General features: G+C 63.2%; 4 protein-coding genes across 22 annotated transcripts in view; 2 read left to right on the top strand and 2 right to left on the bottom strand.

The window, feature by feature from the left end:
* Positions 1-8,139, top strand: part of FBRSL1 (fibrosin like 1) — a 33,778-nt gene extending 25,639 nt beyond the window's left edge. For 7 of the 16 annotated variants that reach the window (XM_036303391.1, XM_036303394.1, XM_036303395.1 and 4 more), the window contains 14 exons: positions 191-533; positions 656-873; positions 1,444-1,512; positions 1,680-1,894; positions 2,479-2,529; positions 2,710-2,805; positions 3,214-3,282; positions 3,393-3,422; positions 3,579-3,650; positions 4,074-4,203; positions 5,737-5,814; positions 5,992-6,075; positions 6,241-6,445; positions 6,937-8,139. In XM_036303391.1, coding sequence (XP_036159284.1) covers positions 191-533; positions 656-873; positions 1,444-1,512; positions 1,680-1,894; positions 2,479-2,529; positions 2,710-2,805; positions 3,214-3,282; positions 3,393-3,422; positions 3,579-3,650; positions 4,074-4,203; positions 5,737-5,814; positions 5,992-6,075; positions 6,241-6,445; positions 6,937-7,618 — 2,342 coding nt within the window. In that variant the 3' untranslated portion in view covers positions 7,619-8,139. Of the gene's footprint in view, positions 1-190; positions 534-655; positions 874-1,443; positions 1,608-1,679; positions 1,895-2,478; positions 2,530-2,709; positions 2,806-3,213; positions 3,283-3,392; positions 3,423-3,578; positions 3,651-4,073; positions 4,204-5,736; positions 5,815-5,991; positions 6,076-6,240; positions 6,446-6,936 lie in introns of all 16 variants that reach the window. The other 9 variants (XM_036303393.1, XM_036303392.1, XM_036303402.1 and 6 more) reach the window with 9 other exon arrangements.
* A 1,126-nt stretch (positions 8,140-9,265) lies between these two features.
* LRCOL1 (leucine rich colipase like 1) lies at positions 9,266-11,505 on the bottom strand. The gene is made up of 5 exons (XM_036303387.1): positions 11,404-11,505; positions 10,551-10,676; positions 10,330-10,455; positions 10,118-10,250; positions 9,266-9,453 (listed from the first exon to the last, which is right to left on the bottom strand). Exons 1-5 carry the CDS (start codon positions 11,503-11,505, stop codon positions 9,266-9,268), a joined length of 675 nt encoding a protein of 224 aa, XP_036159280.1.
* Positions 11,506-16,728: 5,223 nt separating this feature from the next.
* P2RX2 (purinergic receptor P2X 2) lies at positions 16,729-19,666 on the top strand. 4 transcript variants are annotated; one of them, XM_036303493.1, is made up of 12 exons: positions 16,729-16,924; positions 17,105-17,240; positions 17,326-17,397; positions 17,483-17,558; positions 17,629-17,725; positions 17,845-17,925; positions 18,023-18,161; positions 18,403-18,533; positions 18,727-18,817; positions 18,941-19,006; positions 19,093-19,170; positions 19,354-19,666. In XM_036303493.1, exons 1-12 carry the CDS (start codon positions 16,743-16,745, stop codon positions 19,441-19,443), a joined length of 1,239 nt encoding a protein of 412 aa, XP_036159386.1. In that variant the 5' UTR covers positions 16,729-16,742; the 3' UTR covers positions 19,444-19,666. The 4 variants fall into 4 exon arrangements, with proteins under 4 accessions (XP_036159386.1, XP_036159384.1, XP_036159385.1 ...); XM_036303491.1 differs by having other exon boundaries at positions 19,093-19,666; XM_036303492.1 differs by lacking the exon at positions 18,941-19,006 and having other exon boundaries at positions 19,093-19,666.
* Positions 19,667-19,685: 19 nt separating this feature from the next.
* The window catches only part of POLE (DNA polymerase epsilon, catalytic subunit), a 28,896-nt gene continuing 24,651 nt past the window's right edge, over positions 19,686-23,930 (bottom strand). Inside the window, exons 46-49 of the mRNA XM_036303496.1 lie at positions 23,248-23,448; positions 22,812-22,937; positions 22,246-22,335; positions 19,686-22,112 (exon numbers count right to left, since the gene is read on the bottom strand). Of these exons, the coding sequence (XP_036159389.1) occupies positions 21,999-22,112; positions 22,246-22,335; positions 22,812-22,937; positions 23,248-23,448 (531 nt within the window). The 3' untranslated portion in view covers positions 19,686-21,998. The remainder of the gene's footprint in view (positions 22,113-22,245; positions 22,336-22,811; positions 22,938-23,247; positions 23,449-23,930) is intronic.

Consider the following 23,930-nt stretch of genomic DNA (forward strand, 5'->3'; position numbering starts at 1 on the left):
CAGGAAATACGGAGTCGCAGGGTGGCTGTAAAATGGGGTCACAGCATCCCCAGCTGGGGTTGCTGCGAGAACGCTCGGGGCCTGTGCCCGCCCCTCCGCTGGCCCCGGGAGTGGGCGGTGGGGGCTGGGCCTGGCTGAGACCTCGCAGGCTGTGGGGCTCACGGGCTCATTCCGGGGCCTCTCTCCACAGGCCCCACGCTAGGCGAGAAGTCAGAGGCCAAGGCCGGGCTGGCACCCAAGATCTCGGGCCTGGAGCGCAGCCGCGAGCTGAGCACCGAGCCGCCCTTCCTGCCCTCTGTGCGCAGCCCTGTGCCCTCCAGTGGCCCAGTGCCCGGCGCCCCTGCCAGCCCGCTGATCAAGAAGGAAACACTCGCCCTGCCCCGCCTCACCCCGCAGCCGCCACCTGTGCCCCCGCAGCCCCGGGCTCCGCTCCCGACACACGTGCCTCTCCCCCTGGGCGCTTTCCACGGCCACTGCCACGGTCACAGCCACGGCCACGGCCAGGCTGTGCACAACAGCCTGCTGGGCCTCAGGTAGGCCCTGGCCTGGCCCGTGTGGGACAGGCAGGTGGGGGTGGGGCCTGGGCGCAGACCCTGGGGCAGGCTGGTGGGTAGGGGCGCCCTCAGTCGCTGGCACTGAGCCCCCATCCCTACAGCAGGAGCAGCAGCGCCAGCAGCAGTGCCAGCCTCGGGCTCACGAAGCACGCATCTCTGTCGCCGCTCGGGCCGGGCCCGCACCTGTCTACCTCACACCTGGCGCTCCGCTCCCAGGCCCAGCACCAGCACCACGCGGCCATGTTCGCTGCCCCTGCGACACTGCCCCCGCCCCCGGCGCTGCCGGCCAACAGCCTGGTCCTCCCGGGACACCCCGCCGGTAGGTCCGGGTCACTGCCCCCTCCCTGTGATTCTCACTCCTGGGCAGGTGGCAGGACAGGCTGGGGGAGGGGTGCAGCCCCCCAAGGCACAGCCTCTCCCTGCGCCAGGCCCAGAGCCACCTGACCACAGAGCCCCAAATGCCCGTGGCCCAGAAGATGCCTTCCCTGGGGTCCCACTGCCAGGCCTCTGTGCACAGGTGGGCTGCATGCAGACACAGGCCTGCTCCATCTGGAGCCCCTGCTGGGCTGGCCAGGCAGCTGGGACGGGGCCTGGAGGCTGCCCAGAGCCTGCTGGCCTCTTCCTGCTCCATCCCTATGGGGGCAAGGTTCTCCGGGTGCGGCCGAGGGTCTGAGATGAACAGTGGCCCCTCCCTGCTTGGTTCTGGCAGGTGCCCTCGGGGTAGGTCCCTCATGTTTCTCCACGGTCTCCTGTCCAGTCTTCTCAACATCAGAGTCAGCCAGACCGGCTGGGCAGCTCAGTGCCGGGCTGGGCCAGGACAGGGCTGGGTGGCCCAGCGGGCAGGCTCCGCGGCCGTGGTCCGGCTCACGGTCTTCTCTCTTGCCTTTAGATGCCAGCCTGTTGATCTCATTCAGCCCGCCAATCATGTATTGCCAGCCTCATGCGGGGATTCTGATTGGTACTTGGTCACAGGCCCCTCTCTTACCTCCACCCTGGGGCCCGCACCTAGCGAGTGGCCACCACGGCTTGGCCTGCCGAACCCGGGAGTGCCAGGTGACTATCCGCCTCGCCCCGCCCGAGCCCGCGGCCGACGCGCCTCTGTCTCTCTCTCTTTTTCTCTTGTAGATCGCGAGCTGCTCAGGCAAGAGCTGAACGCGCGTTTTCTGGTCCAGAGCGCTGAGCGGCCTGGCGCCCCCCTGGGCCCGGCGGCTCTGCTGCGGGCGGAATTCCACCAGCACCAACACACACACCAGCACACACACCAGCACCAACACACATTCGCCCCCTTCCCCGCGGGGCTGCCCCCGACGCCGGCCCTGCTGCCCGCCGCACCCCTGCCGGTGCGTAGGCCCAGCTGGCGGGACCGGCAGGCACACTCTCACCTGCACGCAGGCTGGCACCGCCCGCTCTGTCCGTCTGGCCTCCGTCCCCTCCTGACCTTGCTCTAGTCCCCCGTCCTGGGCTTGGGCAGGCACCCCACGTGCACACACCTGGGACGTGGTCTTGGGCCCAGCGGTCCTCACACAGGGCCCTGGACGTCTCAGTTTGCAACAGGACAGCAGGGCTGCGGCCCTTCGTGTTCCCCAGGCCACAGGGCCTGGTCCCCTGATCCGGCTGCTTTGTGTCAGGGGGAGGCCACGAGGCCACTCAGCCCCCCGGCCCCCTCCCCCCCGGCTCTGCCCCAGCTGGGCCAGCCCCCTGGGCTCTGTGCCCCCATGTGCAGCGCCTCCTCCCGTCTCGGCTGCCACAGCAGAAGGCCTGGTGGCGAGTGTGCTTTGGGGAGCCCTGGTCAGCTGGCTGCAGCCCAGCCCCGGAGGCTGGATGGCCACCTAGGCCCCCTCAGGGCCTGCTGGGGTGGTGGGTACAGGCCCCTGGAGGGCGTCCGTGTGCAGGGCCGGCTCACCCTTCCCTCTCTCCCCTCTAGTTGGACAAGTACACGCCCACGCTGGACAGCCCCTACCTGCGACATTCCAACGTGAGTGGCCCTGCCTCTGGCCCCCGTGTGGTCCGCTGGGTGCCGGGCCAGGCTGGGGCTGCGGGGTGGGGGCGATTGTGCTTCTAAACAGGAGGGTGGGGGCCCAGAGGGCGGGGCCGGCGTCCCCCCAGGACCTGAGTGCTCAGCTGGAGCCTGGACGTCCCACTTCCTCTCTTGCAGTTTTTCCCGTCCTTCCCGCCCGCCATCCCGGGACTGCCCTCCCTGCTCCCACACCCAGGCCCCTTCGGGTCCCTGCAGGGCGCTTTTCAGCCCAAGGTACTGGCTGTTCCTGGGAGGCTGGGAGGCCCGGGGTATCCCCAGGGGTAGGGGTGACGGCGTGTGGAGGGCACCAGACACACACACCTCCCCTGGGGACTCAGCCTCAAGGCAGAACCCCGAATCCTCAGTGGGGCCCCAGTCTGGGCAGCAGCTTAACAGCAGTGCTCAGGGTGGGGGGAGCAGGGCAGGAGGCACCTGAGGCCTGACCAGGGACTGGGCTCCCTCTGCTCCCCTTCCCTGCGGCCCAGCCCTGGCACCTCACTATTAAGAGCCCTTTTCTCCCCCTGAGCCCAGGATGCAGGGGGCGGAGCCAGGCCCCCCAGGGGGCGGCACGCAGGGCGACTCAGGAATGGGTGCTGTCGGGCCTGGGCCTCCACAGCCTCTCATCCTGTCCTCTCCCCTCAGACTTCAAACCCAATCGAGGTAACGGGCCGGACCAGCGCTGTCCACACCCTGCTGCCGAAGGGCCCCGGGGTAGGTGGCAGCCACCCAGCGGTCCCTCCCTCCCTGGGCAGCTCCCCACACTCCCCCGGGCTGGGCTGTGGCCGGGCCCCACCTAACGCTTGCTCCTCTGTCGGCCACAGGTGTCCGAGCCGTACCGGACAGCAGTCAGGGTGAGCGGGGACAGGTGTGGGTCGTCTCCTGGGCGAGGGGCGGGCCCCCGGCTGGGGGGATCTGGGTACCTGTTGGGAGGCCCTGGGTGCCCTGTGACCCCAGGACCCGGGGGTGATGGGGTGAGGAGGCCCACTGAGCGCTCACCGCCTCCGCAGAAGCCGGGGAAATGGTGCGCGGTGCACGTGCAGATCGCGTGGCAGACCTACCGCCACCAGCAGAGGCTGAAGGTGAGCTGCCTGCCGACCTTCGACCCTGTGACCCTCGACCTCGGGTTTGCTGCCTCCCTCACCGGGGGTCTGGGCGGAGCTGGGAGGAGACAGGACCGTGTGGGTGGGGCCACCATGTCACCCAGGTGACCCAGGCCTGGGGATTGGAAGGAGCAGACCCTGTGGGTGGGGTGGTCACACACCTGTGCTGGTCCCAGTCCACACCCCCCCCCCCCCCCCCCCGCAGCCTTCGACCCTGTGCCCCATCCTCTCCCTGGCGGGCACCTGAGCTTCAGCACCAAACAGAGGAGACGGAGACTGAAATGCAGGGGAGGCTCCTGTGAGGCCCAGCTCCGGCGCAGCTCCCTGCCCTGGGGGGCGCCAAGCAAGGTTCCCTGAGCGGGGTGGGGCGGGGCAGCGCCCTGGACACCTCTGTCCCCGCAGATGCAGCTGGACCCCCACAAGCTGGAGGTGGGCACCAAGCTGGATGTGCTCAGCAGGCCCCCCGCCCCGGGCCTGCTCCCCGGAGTCCACTACCCACATGACCGGGCCCAGCCCCTCTTCTCCAGCTCAGGTAAGGCCGCCTGGGGCTGGTGCCGGGGGGCACCTGTTGCTCCCCCCCCCGTCGCGCCCCAGAGGGACCTGCGGCCGCCCCCCTCCCTCCGGGGCTTGACTCTGACGCCCTCCCCAGCACGCCTCCCTTCCAGGGAGGGTTTTGGCTTCTCATTGGAGGTAGAAACTGCCCCGGGACCCCGTGTTCCCCCCACGGCTGAGACGTTACAGTGAAGCGACAGCTGACTTCACCAAGGGCAGGCCTGCGGGTGGGCCGGGCGAGGCCGCAGCGGATGAGCCTGTTCTCCTAGCACCAAACGGGCACCGCCTGTGGGTGCGCCTCCGAGGCAGCTCCGGAACCCAGCGCCCAGGCTTCTGGGGGCACAGACCACACTGCAGGCTCGAGGGGGGTTCAGCTCAGGCACAGGGTTTGCACAGCAGCCCTTCCTCTGAGAGAAAGGGGAGGCCCCCGGCCCCAGAGCCCCCACGGGCGTGTGTGAGCACAGGCCTCGGCCACAGCTCCTCCTCCCGCTGCCTCGATGGCACCTCCAAGTTCCCTCCCTTCCCCGTTCTCCCGCCCCTCACTGCCGCCTGCTGTCCCCTTACCCGTGAGTGGGTCTGTGAGGCCAGCCCGGTCACCTGGCTGGGGCTGGGGTGCAGGGGTCACCAGGTCGGCCACTTTGCAACACTCTGCTGGCCTCCAGACCCAGCTGAGCAGCGGCCTCCCTGGTGTCTGATCCTGCAGACCAGGGGCCCGGTCCGTGGTGGCTGCAGCCTGTTCGCTGGCACCCCCAGGCCGTGTTCCGTGGGCCCAGCCGTGGCCTCTGCGCTTGGAGCCTGAGCTGCCTGCCCCCGGCGGGTCCTGCTCTTCAGCCGCTTCCCCCAGCCGGGCCCTCCGGGTGCCCCCTGCTGGTCGGGCATTGCCCTGGGCCGGGGTCAGGCGTGCTGTCTCGTCCTGAGTCCCCCACGACCCTTCCTCAGGGGCCTCCTTTCCCGGCGCTGCCTCCCTGCCCCCCTCCCCAGCCGCAGCCCCACCCGACACCGTTCCCATCAGCCCTGGGCGGCTGGTTCTTGCTTCTGGGTCGATTTCTTTGGCTTGTGAGTCACTCAGAAGCACGTGTAACTGTAGCCGAGGGCCCGGGGGGTGGGACACCGCTGTTCCATGGTTGGGCCCAAAGATGGAGCTGGGGGACCCCCATCACCGTCTTCACAGAAGCCCCCTAGAGTGAAGGGCATGCACCCCGCCCGGCGGCCTCGAGGTTCGGTTCAGGGGCGGCCGGGGCACACAGCAGGGCTGCCTTTTGCAGCCGTAACTCGGGGCCCACGACCAAACCCGCTGGGTGGCCAGGGTCGTCCGTTAGCTTCTGTCGGGGTCTCCATCACGGGCGCTGGGAGCAGCCCACGAAGGCCCGGCCTCTGTCCCGGGAGCACCCCCTCCTGTGCCCCTGGGGTCCTCCTGCCGGGCCCCTTCGAGGGGGGTGGGGGTTCCTAGAGAAACCTGGAGCCCTGCCCAGGAACGAGCCAACAGGTGCTGCCAGCTCCAACCTGCCCCCAGGTGCTGCCCATCCCGCCGCCAGCCATTTCGGCCCCTCAGCCCATCCCGGCAGCTTCCTGCCCACAGGTCACCTGGCAGGTAGGTGCGCCCAAGTCAGTGTGATGGGGTGGCCTCGGGAACCCTCGGGGGTGGGAGGTGACCCTAGAACCAGGGCCTCTCCCACTGCACAGCCGGCCCCTGCCGGGTCCCAGGGCCACAGGGGAGGGCGCCGGGCAGGAGCCACCAGGCCCCTGAGCCCCGCCCGCTGCCCCGCAGACCCTTTCAGCAGACCAAGCACCTTTGGGGGCCTGGGGAGCCTGGGCAGCGCCGCCTTCGGAGGCCTGGGCAGCCACACACTGAGTGAGTGACCTGCCCACACGCGTGTCCTCCCCCCCCCCTCTGGGGGCTTCCCCACGGGGCCTGGGCTGCACCCCCTCACTGTCCTTAACCCCTGGCGACACAGCTGGGGTCCGGCAGCCCTGCGTGGGGGTCAGTCCCCTGGCCTCACATCCCCCAAACCCCCAGCTGCAGGCAGCAGCCTCTTTGCCCCCAAGGAGGGCTCCGCACTGCACGGCCTGCCCAGCCCCCAGGAGGCCTGGAGCCGGCTGCACCGGGCACCCCCGTCCTTCCCCACACCGCCCCCCTGGCCCAAGCCTGTGGACACGGAGCGGGTCTCAGCCCTGACCAACCACGACCGAGAGCCGGACAAGGGCCGGGAGGCTCGGGAGCGGTGAGTGGGCCCCTGGAGACCTCCCTCCCCCAGGGGCTGAAGCTGGACCCTCAGAGCAGGGAGGACCCCTCATGGGATCTGGCAGGAGCCGTGGGGGCATCTTTCCAGAGGAGGGGGCAGCAGGGAGGGGGCCTCTGGGGAAGCCGGGGTCCGCGGGGCAGGGCAGCCCTGGCTCTGGAGGGACCGGGGAGCTGCCACCTCACCCAGGTGCTGAGCCACCAGGGCTGGGGGGAACCTGAGAGGCCCCTGGCTGGGGTGGGAGGAGCAGCAGAGGAACCCCAGGGTCCTGCAGGGGTTGTGGGCGGGAGAGAAGGGCTCCCGCAGGCCCCTCCGCCCAGGCCCCCTCCCCACGTTCCCCAGAACCTCCTATGGGTCTTCTCACCACTGGGTCGGGGCGGCAGGCGCTGGGCCGAGGTGGGGGTGGTGGCGGGCAGCTCGCTTTGGGGGAGAAGTCTGTCTGCCCGGCCACTGAGGGGTGTCTGTCACTCCAGGGACCTCCTGCTTCGGGGTCCGGCCGAACCGCGGGTAAAGGAGAGCCGCTCCCCGGCCAGGGAGGCCCCCGCGGCCGCGCGCCCGCAGTCCCCCTGCAGCAAGGGGGCCCCCAGCGACCGCCTGCGCCCGGCCGGCCTCCTGTGCCCCGGAAAGCCGCCCGAGGGCGACGTGAAGGTCAAGGAGGAGCGCGGGGAGGACGGCGTAACCCCCGAGCCCCCGGGCCTGCACCGCGTGCGCCTGGGCTTCGCGTGGGAGCCGCCGCGCGACACCTACCGCGGCCTGGAGCTGCCCCGCCGCGCCCCGCCCGCTGGCCCCGCCCCGGGCCCCGCCGCCCTCGAGCCCGCCGAGCGCCTCTACCGCGACCGCGAGCCCCACGACTACAGCCCCGAGCGCCTGCGGGCCGCGCACCTGGGCGCCTCCCCGCACCTGCCCGCCTCCGCGCACCTGCCCGCCCCCGCGCACCTGGGCGCCCTGCACTACCCGCGCCTCGGGCCCGCGCTGCACAACGGACTCCTGGCGCGGACCCCGCCGGCCACCGCTGCCCTCGGCGCGCCGCCCCCGCTAGTGGCCGCGGGCGGGGCCCCCACGTCCCCCGGGCCCCCCAGGAGCAGGACTACGCCTCTCGGCGAGGCGCCCGACTTCTCTCCGTCGAGAAACCCACCGGAGGTGGAGGCGCGGTAGCTGCGGGTGCCGCCTGGAGCGGACCCCGCCCGCCCGCCGCCCCTCCACCTGCAGGTCCGGGAACTAAGCACAGGCCCTCGGCCCGGCGGTGCCCCTGCCCCCCGCCGCCTGGGGTTCGGGGTTCCCACTGCGCCTTCCGGGGCGATCTCCTGTTTTCTGAGCCCAGATCAGGCTCTTGGAAGAAAATTCAAGTTTGTACATTTTTTTCCCCACAGGTGAGAAGCGTTTATAATAGATTTGTATTTTTTTCAATTTTGTGCTCTTTAGACATTTAAAAGGAAAAAAAGTTTTGCTTTTTAACTTTTAGTTCCGATTTGCGGTTTAACAGCCCAGATCCTCTTCCAGAGCCCCAGCGTTCGTGGGTTTTGGTGTTTTTTGTTTTTTTCGTCTTATTTATGGAGAAAAACACGGTCATTTTGTCCAACACACTGTGAGGCCCCCTCTCAGGCTCCGCCCTGGCCCTCCCTTGGTACTTGGAACCGAAGTTACAGATGTTATATTAAAACAATAATTAATGTACACACCTGGTTTTTTGCCTTATTATGCAGAAGTGTAAGAAGATTCTTCGGTTTGTAAAGAACAAATGGAACAAATGTAAACAGTCTATTAACATACGTGACGTTATCAAATTCCGAGTCACGCACACTTTACACATGTCCCTCCAGAGCCGTGTTACTCACGGGCCACCAGCCCCGCCTGTGGGCACGGTGACCCTTCAGCTATGCCAGGGCTCGGGCGGGCAGGGGGGCAGGGGGGTGGACAGCACCCCAGCTCTGGCACCAGCGGCCAGCGCTGGCCTCTGGGACCCCTCTGTGGACAAGTCGGGTTTTAGAAGCGAAGACTCTACATCGATCATAAAACATCGACTTCTGTCTGTCTTCTCCGATGGCATCAGCCAACGCCTGTCCAGCGTTGTCCCTCAGCCCGGCCAGCACCTGGCGTGGGAGGGTCTTTTGGTCTCAGTGTTGCAATGTCCCTCCGAGAGGACCTGGGGGCACCTGAGGTCTCTGACCCGCCAAGCCCACATCGCCACCTGGTGGCCGACCTTGGGATTGCGCCGGGCCAAGAGGGTGTCGTCATTCTTCCTTTGCAGGTGAGGGGTTAATGTGTTGCCTCCCGTGAGCACCCGGACCAGGGGCTGGACTCACAACCTTCAGGTGTGTGGGACCCTGATTTCCTGTTTCCTGTACCGTCAGCGTTGTTTACAGTCTTTTCAGTTTGGGATGACGGACTTATTTTTAAATATATCTTCATTGATTATATAAAGGGAGAGGAAGAGAGAGAAACATCAGTGATGAGAGAGAATCATGTATCGGCTGCCTCCTGCACGCCCTACACTGGGGATCGAACTCCCCAACCTGGGCATGTGCCCTGACCTGGAATTGAACTGTGACCTCCTGGTTCATAGGTTGATGCTCAACCACTGAACCACACCAGCCCGGGTTCAACTGATTATTTTTACTTGCAAAGACAAGAGACACTTAAGGGTCTCTTATGGAACGCCGAGGGGAGGGCGGGTGTACGTGGGACGTGTGGCCTTTCTCTGCCAGGTCACACCTGGTCTCTGGTTCACACAACTTGGCTGCTTGGGGGTCACTGTTGCACCAGATCTGACCAGACCCTGCTTTGTCATCGTCTCCACATTTTCTACGGCTCTTCTTTGCCTTTATTGTTGGAAGAACACGGACATGACAACACCCACTTGAGCTGCATCAGTGGTTTATTGGTGGAGTCACTGAGCTGCAGGCCCCAGAAGGCGGTCGCGTGGCCGGGGGGCTCCTGCTGAGGGGCAGTCGGCGAGTCCGGGCCACCACACACAGATCCTGTGCGCGTCACTGCAGGACACAGCAGCAGTCAGAGCACAGTGTCCAGCACCGACGTCACGCCCCCTTTGCCGAGGGGCTCGGCTCGTCTGGGACAAGGACGCCGTTTGGACCATATGCCTCATTCGGCCACAATTGGGCGCATTTCTGTGGACACGTGGGGCCTGGGCGCTGGTGATGCCACATCGGGATGTGGGTGCGGGACACGGGGGTCAGCCACGCCTTTATAATCAGGCAGATGTGTGGCTCCTTCCAGCAGCACATGTCACATCAGTGCTGTCTCGTCCCCACAGCCCATCTCGGCCCCTGTGCCCGTCCGCATCCCCCCTCACCTCCTCCCACCCCCACGTGAGGTTCTGCCAGTGGAAGGCTCCTGGGGAGGGTCCGCTCAGCCTCCAGCCCAGGGTGGTGGCAGGCCCTGTCCACTGTCCCCAGGTACTCCCGGTCCCAGGCCCCGTCCTTCACCAGACGACTCAGCACTGTTCCCACTGGGCCCCGGATGGACCTGGAACCTTCCTCTGCCCAGGACCACCTCCTTCCAACACCCTGTCCAGCCCCGCCCACTCACTGGCTGCATGACACCCTGCCCACTCACTGGCTGCCCGATGCCCCGCCCATCCACTGGCTGCCCGATGCCCCGCCCACTCACTGGCTGCATGACGCCCCGCCCACTCACTGGCACTCACCGGGGGCAGGCAGTGCGCCAGGAGCCCGTTGCGGGGCACGCAGCGCGGGGGGCTGGCCTCGGTCAGGCGGATGCAGCACAGGCTGCGGCACTCCTTGTGGTGCATGCAGTGGTCGTGGTTGGGCTGCGAGACAGAGGCCCCTGGACCTCCGCCCTCGGAGAAAGCGGGCAGGTGAGCCCCCTCCCGCCCGCCCCGCCCTCACCTTGAGCCACTGCAGGCACTGGGAGAAGATGGTGCGGGGCGTGCAGAACTTGGAGGGGTTGTAGTTGTTGGTGACGCAGCAGTTGCTCTTGCACTCCTTCTTGTCGGTGCACGAGTAGCCGTTGGGCTGCAGGACGAACGGCCAGGCCTTCCGGCCACCGAGACCCCCCAAGAGGCGGTGCCTTCCTCCCCCCCCCCCCCCCCCCCACTGAGCCCTCGCACCTTCCGCCAGGACAGGCACTGCAGGAAGATGGTCTGGGACGTGCAGAACTTCTGGGGGTTCAGGCTGTTGGTGACGCAGCAATCGGTCTGGCATTCCCGGTTTTCTTCACAGGTGTCCCCGATCCCCTGCGGGGCCCAGGGCGTTGCAGACCCCAAAAGAGCCCCCTTGTTCTCCGCTTCCGTTGGTCCCGCCCGGGTCCCACCGGCCTTCGGACTTATCGAACCTGGCGGGGTTTCTGGAACATTCACAGAGCAGGGAGGGGGGCTGGCCTGGGGCCGCGGACTCAGGGAGAAGGGGGCAACCGTTGTCTGTGTCTATCCTGAGCCCAGTGGACAGAGGGTAAACTGAGGCACGGAGCCGGGAAAGCTCGTGAGTGGCTGAGCCGCAGGGCTGAGCGCCGACCTAGAAACCAGGAGGTCACGTTTCCATTCCCGTGGGGCACAGGCCCGGGCTGTGGGCTCGACCCCCAGTGGGGGGCGTGCAGGGGGCAGCCGGTCAGGGACTCACTCTCATCATTGATGCTTCTCTCTTTCTCTCCCTCCTGCTTCCTTTCTCTGAAATCAATAAAAATATTTTTAAAAAAGAAAAAGAAAAAGAAATCTACTGGCTAAGAGTTAAAGCCGGGATCGCGGCTCTCAGACAAGACCAGCCGCCAGCTTTGGGGTGAGAAGCAGGAGGACTGAGGAGGAACTGACCTTCCAGAGGGTCGCGGGGTCGGGGGGCATCGAGGGAGCGGGCACCGGGCACTGGGGCCAGGCACCCTCTGGAAAAAGGCCAGGGGCCCCCGAGAGCCCGAGAGCAGGCCGAGGGTGGAGGCCTCGCCTGTGCAGGGACTCGGGGGCGTGGACTTACCTTATGGGACAGAACCAGGTGATCTGTCTCTACCGTCACCGAGGACACAGGCCGCGCCCCAAGCAGCAGCAGCGGCAGCAGCAGGCACCCGGCGAGCGCCATTGGGCGGCCGCCTGTCAATGTCGTGTCTGAGGAGCGTCCCCCAGGCACCCTGTGCAGGCACCCACTTCCTCCCCCCCCCCCATCGTTCTCTTACAAAATGTTTTCTTTTAATTAATAGACATGATTTTTCTAGAGCAGCTTTAGGTTTACAGGAAAATTGTGCACAAAGTCCAGAGAGGTTCCTTCTGCTGGCCTTCTGCCTCAGTTTCCCTTGCTGTTAACATCTGACGTTGGTATGGTCTGCTTGTTACAACCGACCGACTGATATCGACCCGTTGTTATCACCCTAAGCCCATAGTGGACATTGGGGTCCCTCTGTGTTGTACATTCTGAGGGTTTGGACAAACATAGGACGCGGTCATCATTTCAGTGTCACACAGACTAGCCTCACTGCCCTGAACGCCCCCTGTCTCCGCTGTCCGTCCCGGCAAACACGGGTCCTTCTTCCGTCCCCATCGCTCTGCCTGGAGTCGGAACCGCAGGTCGTGGCCTTTTCGGATGGGCTCCCGTCACTGAGCAACCGTGTGCATGGAGAGTCCCTCCATTGTTGCAAATTTCTTTTTATTGCCAAATGGAAATAGGTTTTTAACAGCCCATTCCCCAGGGACCACCGGGCCCTTGGTTCGTTTAAACCAGTGATTCCCAAAGTGGGCGCTACCGCCCCCTGGTGGGCGCTGCAGCGATCCAGGGGGGCAGGGATGGCCACAGGTGCCTTTGTTTTAACTTTTTTTGTATTACCTTTCTATTCTGAGTTCAAGAAATAGTTTAATTTCAAACTTCAATGTTTCTAATTTACACCTTTCCTTACTATATTTTACGAAAAAGGTAGAAACATTAATACATATATCTTTCTGTTTAATTGCTATTAAAATTTTAAAAAAATTAATTTCCAGGGGGCACTGAGTAATATTTTTTCTGGAAAGGGGGCGGTAGGCCAGGTAAGTTTGGGAACCACTGGTTTAAACGAGAGCATGTTGTTGCCCGGCCTGTGTGGCTCAGTGGTTGAGCGTTGACCTATGAACCAGGAGGTCACAGTTTGATTCCAGGTTCAGGGCACAGGCCCAGGTTGTGGGCTCGATCCCCAGTGTGGGGCGTGCAGGAGGCAGCCGGTCCATGACTCTCTCTCATCATGGATGCTTCTCTCCCTCCCTCCCTCTCCCTTCCTCTCTGAAGTCAATAAAGACATACATTTTTTGAAAAGTGGTTAAGATGGTAAATGTTTCCCACAATAAGAAAGACGTTACAAGTCCCTCTGCCGGGGCCCCGCCCATGCACAGCCCCTGGCTGTTTGGAAACATTCTTCCATGTATGGTGCCTCTTTTCTGTTTGTTCACAAATCTCTCAGGTCAGACCTCGTTCCAGCTTTTACTGCCCAACATCGATGTCAGGTGTGAGCCACAGCCTCCCAACCTGCCAAGTGAAAGCTAAGACGCAGACTTGGACAGTACAGATCTCTGAACCACAGTGACCACGGTTTTGCTTTTATTTGTTTGTTTGTTTTGTTAATCCTCACCAGAGGATTTTTTTTCCATTGATTAAAAAAAATTTAATATTTTTTTAAAATATTAAAGCTGGGAGGGGGATAGAAACATCGGGAAAATCATTGATCGTTTGCCTCCTGCACGCCCCCTACTGGGGCTCGAGCCCATAACCCGGGCCTGTGCCCAGACTGGAATCGAACCGTGACCTCCTGGTTCATAGGTCGACGTGCAACCACTGAGCCACACCAGCTGGGCTGGTGTGTTTTTTTTTTTATAGAGAGAGTGGAAGGGAGGAAGAGAGATCAATGTGAGAGAGACATATGGATTGGTTGCCTCCCACACATGCCCCGACAGGGTCAGGGATCGATGGGGATGGAACCTATAACCCAGGTACACGCCCTTGACTGGGAATCGAACCTGAGACCCTTCGGTATGTGGGCTGACACTCCAACCACTGAGCACACCGGTCAGGGCACACTGCTACCACTTTCTGAGCATGAACCCCTCCCATCGGGGCACAGGGGGGCTGTCTCAGCCTCATGTCGCTGCTGAGGTGCACCCCTGGCTCAGCACTCAGTGTGGCATTCTTACACAGAGAAACAGACCGTGCGGTGGAGGCGTGAGCTCGGCCATCCCCTGCAGAGGAACTGCCCCAGGAGCTCACACTTGCCCCAGCAACAGCAGCCCTACCTTTTGTCTTGTCCACCTGCTCGGCTGCAGAGAAGAGGGACCAGCCAGCTCGGATGGTGGAGTCACCCAGGGCCGAGCTGTGGCTGAATCACTGGGCCACCTCTCAACCCTCCTTCCTCTGTCCTGCCCCCGCCTTCCACCCGAGAGGGCGTCTTTCATCATCCGCCCAAGAGGCCGGGGGCAATGTCCGGTCCCCTGGACAGGAGACCTCCGGCCCACACAAATCCCCGGGAGGCAACCACATCAATGGCCAGAAGGCCAGTGCTGGCCAGTGACCGAAGCCTCCCTGGTTCTGCCCCATTTCCAACGCAGGACCAGCCTGAGAAGCCAAACCTGCTCCCTGTGAATCGTGTGGCCCCTCCCCACCAGGATCCCCAGTGGCCTGCTCGGCAGTTGATAGGGTGGGGCCGGGGCCAAGCTCTGGGTAGACGGCGTGCTTGTGCTCTTGGAACATTGTTCTCTTGTTTATTTCTGCACAGTGTGTTCATAATAAACATCTACTGACTTATTTGTTATTGGCTGTGTGCCAGGCACTGTGCCAGGCTGTGCAGGGGAACAGGCTGTGACCCCCTTGCCACCTCGAAGCTCCAGGCCTACTTTGGGAAGTGGACCCATCACCAGATAGGTCACAGAGAGAGTGGTGGGTGCCGTTAGGGGTGTGGTGGGGTTGCCCGGAGGGAAGGCCGGGGTGACAGAGGGTAGGTTTTAAGAAAATATATTGTTATTGATTTCAGAGAGGAAGGGAGAAGGAGAGAAACATCAACGATGAGAGAAAGAATCCCACATGCACCCCACCGGGGATGGAGCCTGCAACCCAAGCCTGTGCCCTGACCGGAAATCCAACCGTGACCTCCTGGTTCCTGGGTCGATGCTCAGCCATTGAGCCAGGCTGGCCGGGCATGGAGCATATTTTAAGGAGTGGGGAAGGGGAGATGGGAGAGAGGAGAGAGGTGGAGACTGAAGGGGGGTGAAGCCAGGAGGAGACCTGGGGGTGGGTGGGTTCGGTTTAGCAAGGGCCTCCCAAAGCACCTCCAAACTCCGTGGCGTGGAAGGGCGTTTTACCATCCTCCGGGCTCCACGAGCAGCTGTCACTCAGAGTCGCTGGGCGTGGGCCTCAGATGGCAGCTGGGCCGACTGACCCCGAGGCCTTTTCACCAGCACGTCCAAGGCCAGGACGGCTGGAGCCTGGGGTGGCAACACCCGCCCGCCCGGCTGGCTGCCCCAGAGCCCGTGCCTGAGCCCCAGGAGGACCTGAGAGGCTCTGTGGCCAGCCCAGGAGGCAGGCAGCCTCACGCCCCGCCCCCCCCTCAATCGGCCAGTGGGGTGGGCGGGGGGCGGGCAGGAGAGAGACACGAAGTCACCTGAGCTTGGGCTGAGTGCTTGAGCCGTCAGCTGAAACCCCAGGAGTGGACAGTGTCACCCGGGACAGGGGCAGCGTGTAGGTGAGGAGAGGAGGGGCTGGCCCTGGTTTGGGGTTTCTTTCGGCAGGGGTGAGGAGAAGGAAACGTTCTAAAATTAGATCATGGTGGTGCTGGCAGAGCGCTGTGAATATACCAGCAGCAACACGCTGCACATCCTGAGCTGTGCGGCCTGTTGTATCTCAATAAAGCGCTTTTGGAAAAGGAAATCTAGTTGAACTTTTACCGACAACTTGGTTGACTTTACGTTGTTATTTATAAATGATTTTTTATTCTCTCCTTGCCAGAGAGTAATATTTCCTTTTAACCAAAGGTTTTGGAATTCAATTAACTTATTTGTTTTGCTCGTAAAATGCCTTTTTAAGTAAAGAACCATTATTAGCTGTGGTTACAAATTTGCATTAGGAGGTTCCACTCGATTTCTCGAATTCCCTACCAGCCGGCGGCCAGACGCCTTATCTAATCCTCAGTGCGGTTTGTTCGCTCCCAAAACCAATCCAGCGCCGACTGCACCCTGGATTTGGGGAGCTCCTGGCGTTATAGTGGGTGGAGCCTCGTAAACAAAGCTACCCTGTCAGGGACGCTCTTAAGCCCTCCTGTGGTCCAACCCATATCCCTAAGGACACAGGTAGAAAATCCATCTCAGACGATGAAAGAAATTAAATTCTTGGGCAAACTTGAGCTTCTATCTTTTCTTCCTAGAAAAGATAAGGAGAAAACTCTAGTGTACTCAAGAGAGGAAATGCCTGCAGGCGGCCGGCAGGGCGGCGCTCCGCCCCCGAAAGACGACGTGGTGCGCGTTTCTGTCACAGGCATTCAGACTTTTAACCCAGCTTTTCAGGCGTGAACCTCCTTGTGTTGTTAATCCTCCTCAGAGGGTATTCTTCCACTGATTTTTAGAGAGAGTGGGAGGGAGGGAGGGAGGGAGGGAGGAGAGAAAAAGATGGTGGTTGGGTGGTTGCCTCCTGGGGTGGGGATGGAACCTGCAACCCTGGTCCGTGCCCTTGACCGGAATGAAGCCCAAGACCCTTCGGTGTGGGCCGATGCTCTGACCACTGAGCCACCAGCCAGGGCAGCGTGGTGTTTTTATTTATTATTAAATATATTTGTATTGATTTCAGAGAGGGAGGGAGGAGAGAGAGAAACATCAATGATGAGAGTCATGGACCGGCTGCCTCCTGCACGCCCCCTGCTGGGGATCGAGCCCGCAACCCGGGCCTGTGCGCTTGACCCAATCGAACCCGGGACCCTTCAGTCCCAGGCCGACTCTACCCACTGAGCCACCGGCCGGGCGCGTCTTGCATTAGGAAGGATGGCCCTTGAGCTCCGTGCTCACTGCGCAGCGGACGCCGGTGGAGACGCGGAGGGGGCGGGTGCTGCCCTCGTCCTGCGCCCCAGCCTCCAACCCCAGTGCCCGCCCGGGGCCGCCTCCCCACGCCCCCGCTCTGGGTCCACCTGTGACACCTGACAGGTGCGCCGGTCGTCCGTGCCCCGCACCCGTAGCCCAGAGGACCCCGGCTTGGGGCGGGGCGGGGCGGGGCGGCGAGACCACGCCCCGAGGCCGCCCCGCGAGCCCCCGCCCCGCCCCCGCCCCCCGCGGTGGCGGCGCCCGACAGCTGCTCGGGCCGCGGTTCCCGGCGGCGGGGCCATGGCGGCGGCGGAGCCCAAGCCCCCGGCGGGTGCGGGTGCGGCTGCGGCCCGGCGCCTGGCCCGGAGCTGCTGGTCCGCCTTCTGGGACTACGAGACGCCCAAGGTGATCGTGGTGAGGAACCGGCGCCTGGGCGTCGTGTACCGCGTGGTGCAGCTGCTCATCCTGCTCTACTTCGTGTGGTGGGTGCGCGCGGCGGGGTCCCGGGCCTGGGGCGGGTCCAGGGAGGGGGCGAGGGGACCCGGGTCCGGCGGGCGCGGGATGAACGCAGGGTCCCTGTGGCGGAGGGTCCAGAGCACGAGAGGGGGAGGCGGGCAGGACGCGGGGCCCCGCCGCCCCCAGAGCTGGCCGTGTCCCCACAGGTACGTGTTCATCGTGCAGAAGAGCTACCAGGACCGGGAGACGGGCCCCGAGAGCTCGGTCATCACCAAGGTCAAGGGCATCACCTCCTCGGAGCACAAAGTGTGGGACGTGGAGGAGTACGTGAAGCCCCCCGAGGTGCGCCCCGCCCCGCCCGCCCGGAGGGTGGGACCGACGGCGGGGACCCGCCGGAAGGGCCAACGCCCCTTCTTTCTGAGCGCAGGGGGGCAGCGTGTTCAGCATCATCACCAGGATTGAGGTCACTCCCTCCCAGGCCCAGGGCACCTGCCCCGAGGTGAGGCCAGGGCGGGGGGCGGGTGCTGTCGCGGGGCGGGGGGAGTGCGGGGTGTCCAGCCCCTGACTGAGCTCTCTCTTCCCAGAGTGTGAGGGTCACCAACGCCACCTGCGACTCGGACGAGGACTGCGTGGCCGGGGAGCTGGACATGCTGGGGAACGGTCAGTGTGCGCCCGGGGCGGTGGGGGGCGGGCCAGGGCACCCTCTCCACCTGAGCGCATGTGCCCGCAGGTGTTCGGACGGGGCGCTGTGTACCCTATTACCACGGGGCCTCCAAGACCTGCGAGGTGTCTGGCTGGTGCCCCGTGGAAGATGGGGCCTCTGTCAGGTGCGCCCCACCCACCTGGGACCCAGGTCCACCCTATTCCTTCCTCCTCATTGTGGGGGGGGGGGGGGCAGTGCGGCTGCAGAGCCTGGGGAGACGAAACACACAGTCTGTCTCCTCAGCCAGTTTCTTGGTAAGATGGCCCCCAACTTCACCATCCTCATCAAGAACAGCATCCACTACCCCAAGTTCCAGTTCTCCAAGTAAGAGCCCTCGGGTGGGAGCGCCCTCGGGTGGGAGAGGGGACCCGGAGGAAGCTGCCTCCCGAGGATGCCCCCCACCTCCGCCCGGCGTCCTCAGGGGCAACATCGAGATGCGCAAGGATGGCTACCTGAAGCACTGCCTGTTCGACGAGGCGTCCCACCTGTACTGCCCCATCTTCAGGCTGGGCTTCATCGTGGAGCGGGCGGGGGAGAACTTCACGGAGCTGGCCCGCACGGTGAGGCCAGGCGCCTGGCCAGCCGGCCCGGCTCACAGAGGATCGGCGCCCCATCTGGCCGTGCATGGCTCCCGCTCAATCACTGACTCCTGGTCACACAGCCCCTGCTCCCCTCATGCCCAGAAATGGGTGCTCACCAAGTGCCCCGGTGCCCCAGTGTGCACCCCCTCAGGGTGGGACCCCAGGGCGGAGGGTCCCGTGTGCCCGCCCTGACGCCATCTCTGTGCCCACCTCTGGGCAGGGTGGTGTCATTGGGGTCGTTATCAACTGGGACTGTGACTTGGACCTGCCGGCATCCAACTGCAACCCCAAGTACTCCTTCCGGAGACTGGACCCCAAGCACACCCCAGCCTCCTCTGGCTACAATTTCAGGTACTTGGGCCCTGGGACACCTGGATCCTCACCCACCTGTGAGGTGGCTTTGGTGCAAACAGGGAGGGGCCGGTGGTGGGCAGTCTTGGTGCTGCCCTACTCTGGCGACAGGCACACCTACCACCAGTTCCTCAGGGTCAGGCGGCCAGGGCCGTTTCAGGTTCTGATGTGCTTCCGGGTCATTCCACCCCAGGTTTGCCAAGTATTACAAGATAAACGGCAGCACCACCCGCACCCTCATCAAGGCCTACGGGATCCGCATTGACGTCATCGTGCACGGACAGGTAAACCAGCCGGCCCTGCTTACCTGGGGTTCAGGTGGGCCGGCCCAGAGCTGAGCTGGTCCAGCTCTGTGTCCCCTCCACACGACCTACCCCGGAGGGTCTGAGGCAGCCTCCTCTCCCCAGGCAGGCAAGTTCAGCCTGATTCCCACCATCATTAACCTGGCCACAGCGCTGACCTCCATCGGGGTGGTAAGGAGCGAGCACTGGGGTCCGGGCACGCGTGCGTGTGGTGGTGGGGGGTCAGGCCATGCCCTCACGCATGTTTGGCTGCCCAGGGCTCCTTCCTGTGCGACTGGATCTTGCTGACATTCATGAACAAAAACAAAGTCTACAGCCACAAGAAGTTCGACAAGGTGTGTACGCCACAGCACTCCCCAGGGAGCTGGCCTGTGACCCTGGCCCTTGTTTTGGGCCAGGCCCCTCCGCCCCCCTGTGCCTGCTCCACAGACCCAGGCAGACCACAGGACGAGGGGCAGAGCCAGGCCCAGGCCGTCCCACCACCACGGCCTGGTCCCACCTCTGCCCCATCCGAGCAGATGGTGGACACTCCCGATCGGGGTGCAGGACCCGGGCCTCCCCAGCAGGACTCCACGCTCACAGACCCCCGAGGCTTAGCCCAGCTCTGAGCCCCCTCCCCAACCTCACACTGCAAAGGCTGCCCTGCCCCCACATGCCTCCTCACAGCTGGGAACGAAAGGGCCCCATGCAACTGGGCAGTGGGCTGAAAGGGGCAGCACCCTGCTCCCAGCTGCCCCCTCTCCCCCAGATTCTCATCCCTCCCACCCACACCACCTGCCCAGACCCATTGCTGGGCTCTTAGCCAAGAAACCATGTCCAGAATCCAATAAACCTGTGACCATTACCACCTTTTTTTTTAATTTTTAATTTTATTGATCATTACCATCTTGCCCTGTGTTTTGGGAAAAGCGTGTGGAGGCCCTGAAGACAAATACTAGTCCATAGCGGTGGGTCCCTGTGCAGGGGCTGCAGGGGCCTTGCCAGCCAGTGCAATATCCAGGCTCATGGCTGCCCTCTGGTCCAGCCACATCTGACCAGGGCCAGTGGGGTGGGGGGTGGGAGGCAGGCACCCTGTCTTGTCTCAGTTCCACCCTTGTCAGTGCCGTCACCACCTTCCTGCAGGGATCACCCCAGGCCCCAAACTAAGGGAAAGGATGGCAGTCAGGAGGGAGGGCATGAGTTGCACCCAAGGAAAGCTGCTGGGCTGCCATTTGGTGTGGGGAGTGTGGGCCTGTGGGTAACCGGCTCCTGCATCCTCAGATGCCACAGCTCATTACATTCAATGGACCAGTTTGGCTGGACATGGTTTCTCTAGCAACAGTGGTGGCGTGTGCAGGTGTGAGGAGGCATGAGCCAAGCACCTATGCACAGACCTCAACAGTGGTCCCATCACTCCCAAGCTCAAGGGGAAGGAGGGTTCAGACCATACCAGCCCTGGCCCCCCCCCCCCCCCAGGTCTGAATGCCCTTCCCACCTGCCTATTGGGCTTGCCCCACTGGCTGCAACCAGAAAACGCTCCATTTGACCCCACCCAACCATCTTCAGCTCCTCCCCGCTTGGGACACTGGCTGCACAGGTCACCCAAATACTGGACACCCCATGGGTCTGGCTCACAGATGTCCAGCTCTAGTTTCGGAGAAACTGGCTTTTCCAGTCGGGGCTGGGCTGCAAGCTCAAGAACCAGGGCCAGGGGCTCGGGTTTCCTAAGCAGAGTGACCAGGGCCTGGCACCCCAAATGCCCCCACCCAAGCTGACTTCCAGGGCACAGCTGGGAGCTCAGAAACCAGGGTGCCCAGGCCCTGTCTTGCTGCAGGGACAGGCGTGCAGTGTCCAGGGTGCTGCTGTGGGCATCCCCACCTCCTCCTGCACGTCTTCAGCATCATTACCGGGAAGCTGTTAGCCCCCCCACCCAGACCTAATCTGATTTGATCTCCATTTGGGGCTGACGTGGGCTCCATCCACCTTCCAGCCAGCGTCAGGTTTCTCCTGGCCATTGGGCCTGGCCCAGGCAGGCGGGTGCTATCAGAGGCCAATGCTGCCGTACAGACAGCAGCCTTCCTTCCTCCCAGACGGAGAAGCAGCGTGCAAATGAAGTTAAACTGGCTGAAGCCCCCGGCCCTCCCATGAGCCCACCTTTTGAAGTTTCTGAATCTGCCGCCTCACCATCTGGGCATGCTTTTTACATGGGATGGGCGGGTTTTTTGTCCTGTCCCCAGTCCTATTTTGTTTAAAAGGTGCACAGAGCTCGTCTTATGTTCTGGGGCTGAAGACAGACGGAGGGAGAAGCTGGCACTCGGAAAGGCTCTAGGCCAGGGCTGGACCCTGAGCTAGTGCCCTGCAGGGTCCCAGGTCCCAGGTCAACCTGAGCTGAGGAACAAGAACAGAACCTCCTCTACCTGACAAAGGTGCTGCTTCCTCTCTTCCCCTTCCCATGAAGGAAAGAACCTAAAATCTTGTGGGTGAAAAATAATTTTTCCGAAGTCCAAGAGGTAACAGATGCTGTACAATCCATGATCAATGGGTGACCCCCTGTGCCAGGCCTCCTTGGGGCACAGGTAGGCTCTGAGGGCAGGCGGTGTGGTCAAGCTCCGAGAAGCCCGGGCCCAGATGAGGGGACCACCTGACGCAGACCCCGCCCCCCTGACCAGGAAGTCTCCACAGAGAAATCCAAGCCCAAGTGCAGGGATGCCAGCCGCCCAGGAACCTGCCGTCTGAAGATGCCAGGTCCCCAAGGGCTCAGGGCCCGATTCCTGGAAGTGGCCACACCCACGGGTGAAGCCGTGGAGGGCGTCTCTGAGGTCACAGTGCCTGGGAGCAGAGCTGCAGTCTCCCACCCAGGTGTCCCTTGCCCCCTCCCCCAGGTTTGGCTCAAACAGAAGGCCCTGAGGGCAAAGGGGATGCAGAGGTGGGGCAGGAGGGCCAGGCCCTGCAGCAGCAGCAGCAGAGGCCACACGTGTTTGTGCACGAGAACGACCTATCGGGCTGCCCTGACCAAGGCTGGGACTGGGACCTAGGTGGGCCACTTCCTGCTCTGGCTGGATGGCTGGTTTGGGCCAAGTGACCCCTCCCTGAAAGCACCCTGAAGGTCATTTTCTTTGGTGCCGAGTCCTGGAGATGGTCTCCAGCTGGGAAGCTGGGGCAGAGAGGGGACAGGCCCGCCTTGCTAATGGCCCAGCTGGGGGTTCTTCTGCAGCAGCCACTCCAGGGTCTCCATGAGGTATGACATGCCATAGTGCTGGGCAATGTTCCGGAAGATTCTGATCTGCTCCATGAAGACCTGCAGAAGAACCAGTCACCATGAGACCCAGTCCCAGAGGAGGTGCAGGGATGCGGGCCAAGGCCCGGAGCGTAGGGAGAGAGAGGTGTGGGTGAGGGCCAGACGGGCAATGGCCAGGGGCAGCTGCCCAGACCTTGGTGTGGATGGTGAGGGCGAAGCCGCCCGCACAGCTGCAGTACACGGACATGTTGGTCTCCTTCACGCCTCGGCACTTCAGGCAGATCTGAAATGAGGAAGACCCCAGTCAAGAGCTCCACGCCCCCGCCAGCCCCCCGTCTGCACCTCAACTGTGGATAAAAGCCAGACCGCACAGCGGCCTCACCTAACGTCCAGCTGCTTCCCCGCCCTCGCTGTGGGCCCACCCACCGGCCACACCAAGCGCCGCTGTTCCTGCCCAGAACCCATGCCTCCCAGTCCCCGCATCAAATGCTGAACACCCCGTCACACACACACACACACACACACACACACACACACACACACACCCACTGGTTCTGGACCCTCATCCCACTTACATCCTTTATCTTGTTTGCCATCTATCTCCCTCCACTAGAAGGAAAGGCCCAGGAGGCCAGCACTTGGCCGCTGTAGGTGCCCAATAGGAGCTATAAGACTGAATCACTTGGGCTGTGGATGAGGCCTGACCCAACAGGTGGGCATCTCGAAGGACCAGGTTATGACCCGAGATCCGCTGCTCACCAGGTCCTGCAGGGTGAAGGCCATCAGCTTCTTCTGCAGGGCTTCCACCAGGGCCATTTCGATCGCCGAGGAGTCGTAGGCGGCCTGGCAGTTGGAGCAGAACCACTGGGGCAGCACAGCCCCATCCTGGGCAGAGAGGGAGCAGGTCATCCTTTGCCCACCTCCCTGGCAGTGCCCCTCCACTAGGCCGAGGGAACCAGCCTTGAGGAGACTGGGGCAGAGCCTTCGTGAGAGGTGAGAGGCGCATAACCGCCTGCGGCAGCTCACTCAGCCCCGGGCACCCTCCCATCACAACACCGTCCTCACACGTTCACTGGATGATGATCCAGCACATGGCAGCCGAGGGCCTTAAGAAAGCTGGCAGGTCCTAGTCATGCCACAGCTAGCGGACGTCACCCACAGGGAGAGACAGGTCACACAAGAGTGGGTGCTCCACCTGAGAGAAGGACGGGTCTTTGCACAGGTCCAGGTCCCGGCAGAAGTTACAGCTGTGGCAGATGACCTCCGGGAGCACGTAGGAGCGGCAGGGGTCTCGGAACTGGGCCTCCTCCGAGAACTCACCAACGTCCACCAGGCGGAGCAGGTCCCGGTTGAGCTTGTTCACCTGGTTTGTGATGTTTGTGTCCAAAGACAGGACCTGCAGAGACCAGGGCGCGGTGAAGGGAGCTCCTGGGCCTCCCGCTGCTCTGTCTGGACTGAGACCGCGTGGCCGAGCACCACCTCACACTTCCTGTCCCGTCAGAGCTGCCTCCTCAGCCGCAGTGGTTCCCTCACGGCCTCAGCTCGGGACTCGGGCTCTGCCTGTCAGCCTCACTGGCTCCTTTTCCCTGAGTGACAGGCAGTCCTAAGTCTACTGGAGCCTGACAATCTCACGTGCGAAGTGGCTAATGTCCACCCTCAGGGTGAGGGACTGCCCGGCCCACCCAGGGGCCTGCAGAGCCGAGGGGAAGCCAGCTAACCCTCCTGTCTGTAAGGAGGGCTCTCCCTCCCCTAAAGCTCTGCTGCCACTTGATCCTGGCGAGTCCGTCACCGTGAGATGCAGTGGCCGGGAGGTGACTTCATGAGCAGCGAGGCGCCTGCTTGTCCTGGTCTGGTAACAGTATTCCACCTTTGATTCCG

This window comes from Myotis myotis, unplaced genomic scaffold, assembly GCF_014108235.1.
Source record: "Myotis myotis isolate mMyoMyo1 unplaced genomic scaffold, mMyoMyo1.p scaffold_m19_p_37, whole genome shotgun sequence".
Classification (NCBI taxonomy): Eukaryota; Metazoa; Chordata; class Mammalia; order Chiroptera; family Vespertilionidae; genus Myotis; species Myotis myotis.

Bases quoted from the DNA above. Each gene is read 5' to 3' on its own strand.
- LRCOL1 (XM_036303387.1), bottom strand. From the start codon at position 11,505: ATGGCGCTCGCCGGGTGCCTGCTGCTGCCGCTGCTGCTGCTTGGGGCG. The intron at 10,251-10,329 runs GTGAGGGCGGGG...TCTGTCTCGCAG, and splicing joins AGTGCCTGCAGTGGCTCAAG to CCCAACCACGACCACTGCAT. The intron at 9,454-10,117 runs GTGAGTGGGCGG...TGTGTCCTGCAG, and splicing joins CCTGCCCCCGGTGAGTGCCA to TGACGCGCACAGGATCTGTG.
- P2RX2 (XM_036303491.1), top strand. From the start codon at position 16,743: ATGGCGGCGGCGGAGCCCAAGCCCCCGGCGGGTGCGGGTGCGGCTGCG. The intron at 17,559-17,628 runs GTCAGTGTGCGC...ATGTGCCCGCAG, and splicing joins GCTGGACATGCTGGGGAACG to GTGTTCGGACGGGGCGCTGT. The intron at 17,926-18,022 runs GTAAGAGCCCTC...CGGCGTCCTCAG, and splicing joins CCCAAGTTCCAGTTCTCCAA to GGGCAACATCGAGATGCGCA.